The sequence below is a fragment of the Telopea speciosissima genome, chromosome 6, assembly GCF_018873765.1.
Source record: "Telopea speciosissima isolate NSW1024214 ecotype Mountain lineage chromosome 6, Tspe_v1, whole genome shotgun sequence".
Taxonomy (NCBI): domain Eukaryota; kingdom Viridiplantae; phylum Streptophyta; class Magnoliopsida; order Proteales; family Proteaceae; genus Telopea; species Telopea speciosissima.
Genome location: NC_057921.1, coordinates 45,012,211 through 45,018,210, shown reverse-complemented (window position 1 = coordinate 45,018,210; position 6,000 = coordinate 45,012,211). Strand labels below are relative to the sequence as shown.

At 36.1% G+C, this 6,000-nt stretch overlaps 1 protein-coding gene across 1 annotated transcript; it reads left to right on the top strand.

Annotated features, from left to right (window-relative positions):
• Positions 1-492: 492 nt before the first annotated feature.
• LOC122665802 (beta-1,2-xylosyltransferase XYXT1-like) lies at positions 493-2,810 on the top strand. The gene is made up of 4 exons (XM_043861936.1): positions 493-726; positions 903-1,034; positions 1,254-1,463; positions 1,560-2,810. The coding sequence occupies exons 1-4, from the start codon at positions 585-587 to the stop codon at positions 2,753-2,755; spliced, it is 1,680 nt and encodes a 559-aa protein (XP_043717871.1). The 5' UTR covers positions 493-584; the 3' UTR covers positions 2,756-2,810.
• Positions 2,811-6,000: the final 3,190 nt, after the last annotated feature.

Below are 6,000 nucleotides of genomic sequence, written 5' to 3'. Positions count from 1 at the left end.
AACGTCTACCTCTTCCAACAAACACGCATGGGGTCCACTAATGACAAACTTTTTCAAACTCCAGCTACTAAAGTCCTGTTTGGATTGCTACCCTAAAAAAAAAAAAAAAAGTCCTGTTTGGGTAGGTATCATAATCCTTATTAATGTCCCTAAATATTTAAAGGGAAATGTTTACAAACGGTTTTTTCCAACATCTCTAGTTGATCCATTACTTTCAACTTAAGAGAATCAATGGTTGGCAGCTCATGATTTATATTAGATAATAATCATATAAACAAAAGGGAAATTTATAGTTTAACTTATAGAAATTTTTGTCCCCTAGTCAACCACCTATGTCCCTTTCATCCTGATTATATCAAATATCAATTTCAAACAAGAAACTTAAATCGTGGGTACCATTCACAAAATGGAAACCCACAAACTCAACTTACTCTCATGGCACTCTGCATTGTACTACTTAAACTAGTATAGGCAATGCAGTATGTTTTAATTGTCAATTTTTCCCCCTTTGAAGCTCTCTTCTTTTGCATTTCTCTGAAAGAAGCATTTGAAGTACACAAAGAGGCCTAAAAGCTGTGTTGAAGATGACATATAACGCGATATTCGCGAAAAGCTTCAGTCGATATGAGCAGAAGAAGTTTGGATATTGGGCTATCATAGGATCCTTCATCCTTGTATTGAGTTCCTTTACTCTTCTTAAACCTTTTTTGGGTCCTCTACCAATCTGTAAGTCATCTTTTGTGTTGTTCTTGAATTTTAATCAATATAGAGATATAATGTAGCTATCACTTTTGTTCACTCATTATAATGTGTTTTTCTAACATTATTTGGGTTTTCTTGAGTCCAACTTGAAGCCCAAGAAATTAACCTTTCTCATGTTGGTGTCATTATTGGATTTACAGTGAATTTTAGGCTGTCAATGGGCACTGGCCATACTCTGTTAGTGATTGAGGATACAAGCAGTTCTCATCCATCAAACATAAGCAGTTCTAGGCCATTAAACATAATCAGTTCTCAGCCATCAAACATTGTCAGTTCTCAGCCTTCAAACATTGTCATCAGTTCTGATCAGCAATCAAACACAAGCCTTTCTCAACAATCAAACACAAGCATTTCTCAGCAGTCAAACATAAGCAGCTCTCAACAGTTAGACTCAAACAGTTCTCAGCAATCAAATATAAGCATTTCTCAGCCATCAAACATTGGCAATTCTCAGCAGTCAAATATAAGCACCTCTCAACAGTTAAACACAGGCAGTTCTCAGCAATCAAACATAAGCATTTCTCAGCCATCAAACATTGGCAATTCTCAGCAGTCAAATATAAGCAGCTCTCAACAGTTAAACACAGGCAGTTCTCAGCAATCAAACATAAGCATTTCTCAGCCATCAAACATTGGCAATTCTCAGCAGTTAAACATAAGCATTTCGAAGCCATTGAGCACAAACACTTCTCAGCCATCAGGTAAGATAATTATTTGAAGTCATAATGCTAGAATTTGGATGTCTTGAAGCTTACATTTTACCCAACTAATTTCATTTTATTTTTCTATATGTGAAGTTTCAGATGGAGAAGAAAAGTTAAAACAGGAGAGAAAGCCAATTTGCTCTGTTTCAGACCCCAGATATGAGTCATATAACTTTTGTGATGCTGAGGGTGATATTAGGATTCATGGAAGATCTTCCACTGTCTTTGCTACTTCATCTCAACAGGGTGTTTTGGTAGGAAATGAATCATGGATTATCAAACCTTATGCTCGAGTGACAGACAAAACTGCGATGTCAGTCATTAAGGAAATCTCAGTGAAAGCCATTGCAGCTCCTGAAGAAGCCCCAACATGCACTGTAAATCACAGTGTCCCTGCTGTGATCTTCGCAACTGGAGGATATTCAGGAAACCACTTCCATTCCTTCACCGATACTATCATTCCTCTCTTTGTTGCTTCATCCCAATTTCGCGGTGAAGTTCAGTTTGCTGTCACCAATTTTCAACAATATTGGATTAACAAGTTCCAAGCAATACTGAAACAACTATCAAAGTATGAGATCATCAACATAGATGCAGAGGATAGAGTTCATTGCTTCCCACGGGTAATTGTCGGTCTTAAGCGATATAAAGATTTGAGAATTGACCCTTTAATGGCTTCAAAAGGGTACTCCATGAAAGAGTTCAGACAGGTCATGAGGAATGCCTATTCTTTGAAGAGATCGACCGCAATCAAGATCCGTAATGGCACACGAAAGAAACAGCCTAGGCTTCTGATCATATCAAGGAAATGGACCAGGGCATTTGTAAATGTCAATGAAATAGCTGAATTGGCTAAAAGCTTGGGGTTTAAAGTAGTTGTCTCTGAAGCTTCAATGAATTTGGATAAATACTCTCAAGTTGTGAACTCTTGTGATGTGATGTTAGGGGTTCATGGAGCAGGTCTCACAAACTTCTTTTTCCTTCCTACCAATGCAATACTGATACAAGTACTTCCTTGGGGTGGATATGACTGGTTGGCTTCTACTTATTTTAAGCAGCCTACCTTGGATACAGATATAAGATACTTGGAGTATAAGATAAAGGAAGAAGAGAGCTCTCTAATAGAACAATACCCAATTGATCATCCAGTCTTTAGGGATCCCATTTCAGTACATAAACATGATTGGGGACAATTTAAATCTTTATACCTAGAAAAGCAAAATGTAAAGATTGATGTGAGTAGGTTTAAACATACATTATTAGAAGCCCTTGAGCTTCTCCATCATTAGATTGTAATGTTAACTTTAGGACTAGAAGTCTTCTTTGAGTTTTAATTTAGCCAAAGTGGCAATAAGTTGTAAATTTTTTTTTATATTCTTAATGATTTCTTCTCTTTGTTTTGAATCAAGTCTCATTCACTCTTGATGCAAGCTTATCTACAATCTTGGAATGTTGTGTTTGGCTGTGAATAGAGTTTTTGTTTACTGAAGGGAACTGGGCCAGGGTTGGGCTGGACTAGGTCACAAGCCCAATATTAGTTTATTTATGTGTTGGGCTCCAGTCTTAACCTAGGGTCAACTTGTGGTTGGACTAGTTAATTTGACCGGTCTTTGAATTAGTAGTGAAGAAAGGCTAAGGCCATTTGATTAACTATGAACATATATATATATATATATATATATATATATATATGGGAAGACAAATAATATTCATTTAGACTAATTTAATGGGCTAGTTGATTACTTTTAAAGTGGGTGTATTTAAGCGGTGTCGGTAGGCGAAACAGTGCCTTTGTCGGCTTAGTCTCTTAGCGAGTCAGGTGCCTTTGTCAGCTTAGAAACAATTCCCTCGATAAGCGCTGGTTAAAGGGCTAAGATCAATTCCCGAGAGAAGCAAGCGCTATAGAAAGAATAGCTTTGAAGCCACGTTTAGAATGGTCGAATAGGTAACAACATACGTTTATGGCGCTGAGAAGCTTGAAGCCAAGTATTCAGCTTCTGCTGGATTATCCCGCTTCTTGAAAGGCAGGCAGGCTCAGTCAAGTTCGTTCGCTAGTTATATGCTTAACACATGCATCTGAGGTCGTCCCACGTCGTTTAGCTAGTTTGGGCCAAGGCCAAACCCGTGCATTTTTTTGGGCCTGGGCTGGGATTTCCAGTCTATGTTCTGGGCTAGAATTGATGCTTCAGGTTTGTCCCAGCTCTAGCCCAAGTTTATAAAGGAATAATAGATCTATAAAGTACAAGGTATATAATATAGATATCGGATTTTGTGGATCGTCGATTAGGTATATCTACAGAAGCCCTCCCTTAATAGAATAAGAATACATGTGAAACCTCCCTTTTACTTGAAGAACATAGAAGTGTTTGGTCTATTTTGTATTGGTTCATGTCAGATGTTGGGCCAACATGACCTGAGATTGGGCTTCCATGCAGGGGCCTGATCTGAGTCAATAAAGTTGGGCTTGGTTTGGCATATTCCAGCCCAAGGTCAGGCCCGACTAGGCCTGGGATTGAACTGGTCTTTCTGCCAACTTGCAACTCTATTTAATACTATAAATCATGATTTCACTAATCTAGAATCCGAACAAGTTTCCACTTTCCACCACCACAAATCTCATAAAAAGATTTTATTTAAAAAAAAAAAATTCTCATAACAATAAAAGAACAAGGGAAGGAAAAGTGAGGAAATGGAATGCTTCAACTGTTTGGAATTAAAATTTTGAAAAATATCTCTGTGAAATTAGTTATTGACAACTAGATACATGTTAATGTATCATTTATTTAGATTTAGAATTAGTTGAATAATAGACTAATACAACTTAACATTTTTCATGAATCTGCAATGCTTAATTATAAAATGGGAAAACGAATTCTGCTTTGTCGGTGGTGTAGGGGCCACGCAACTAGACAATGATATCTCTTGCCCGTTATAAAATATGGGAAAACAATGTTAACTGATTGTGTGGCCCCTGCTCCTTGACAGGTGCATGAAAAATTACCATTACTCCTCTTGTGAAATAAAAACCAATATATGTTGATGCCTTTGTGTACATTTTCATTGGTTCCCGTGCTAATGCATGCACTACATTGCCCGACACAATTCTTGAGGCACAAAATGACGTTAATAACGATAGGGAACAATGCGCGCTCATTCAACCTAGAGAGCCAGTCTATACATTATAAGATCTCAAAAACCAACCTTTCCTAAAAATTTTGAATAATTCTTAACTATTAGGTATAATAGTCTAGCCTTTGGAGGGAGGAGACGGATTTTCACTTTGGGTCAATTCTTTTTGGGTGCACGTTCTCTATCTGGATGCAAGCTATGCCCAAACACATGGGGCAAGACATGGGTGAAATTTGGGTCATCTAGGGGGCAGGCCGATCAATTCGTCCACCCTGCTGCACCCCAGTGCAAAGAACTTTATCACATGTTTTTTTCCCACCACCATTAGAACTTTTGAAAGTTCTAGATCATGTTTTGGGTATAGAACTCTCTCCAAAATGGCATCGTAAAAAAGTCAAAAGAAGGTGATAACCTACCTCTTACTTTGGAGATATATTGCGTGCAAGTCACCTCCAACCTTGAGACATGCCCTCCCCAAGCTTGACTTCTTTCGTTTTTCTTCTCTATCAAATAATTTCCATGTTTCAATTTCCATTCCATTCCATCCATAAAAATTATTCTTTTTGATAACTTAATATGGCATTAGTGTCATTTGCCAATTTGAGAGGGGGATTTTTCTACTTGCCATAGTGTTGGGTCTAATCTGTTATATTTCTTCTCTCTAATCCCAATTTATACATGCAAATAGGTGCTTAAATCTAATATCATTTTTTAGCCCTACATGTTACATCATATATATGCAATGGTTATAGGGTTTTATTGCACACAAATTTTTAATTTAAATTATTTTAAATTCTAGTAATGGAATTAGGGTTGGTTACTTGATTTCAGTTATTCTACCAAAAAAAAAAAAAAACTTGATTTCAGTCATAAATTATGCTTTGACTGTACGCCCATAAATTAGGTTAATTTTCCAGAATTTTTAGGGTTTTCTTTGCATTCATGAATTAAATACAGCCGAATAGTTTTAATGTAGATATTCTTTTTAACAAATTTGTCATTAATTTATTTTATTAATAAAAATTTTAATGCAATGTGTTTTTTCTTTTTAGTTTTTAATCATGGCATGAAATGAGGGTTTTTCCTTACCAAAAAAAAAAAATGAGGGTTTTTTTTTTAAGGGTAGCTAGGGTTAGCATTTCATTAAGGGTATTTTTAATCTAAAATTTTGGTTTATTTTCTCTGCATAACTAAAACAATTATTGTTTGCTTAAGTTAGCTTACATCATGGATGCTTTTTTTTTTTGCAAAATTATACTTCTATTTTCATAATATTATCCATGAACCCATCCTAATGGCAATTTAGTATTTATAGGGATTCTGTGGATTCCAAATTGTCTTGGTTTTTTCTGTATTTTTTACCTTATTCATGTACTATTTTGGTTATTGGTTAGGATTTTTAAAC

Excerpts from the sequence above, each read along its gene's own strand:
- LOC122665802 (XM_043861936.1), top strand. The coding sequence starts at position 585 with ATGACATATAACGCGATATTCGCGAAAAGCTTCAGTCGATATGAGCAG. Across the intron at positions 727-902 it reads TTTGGGTCCTCTACCAATCT|TGAATTTTAGGCTGTCAATG; the intron begins GTAAGTCATCTT and ends TTGGATTTACAG. Across the intron at positions 1,464-1,559 it reads AAACACTTCTCAGCCATCAG|TTTCAGATGGAGAAGAAAAG; the intron begins GTAAGATAATTA and ends CTATATGTGAAG.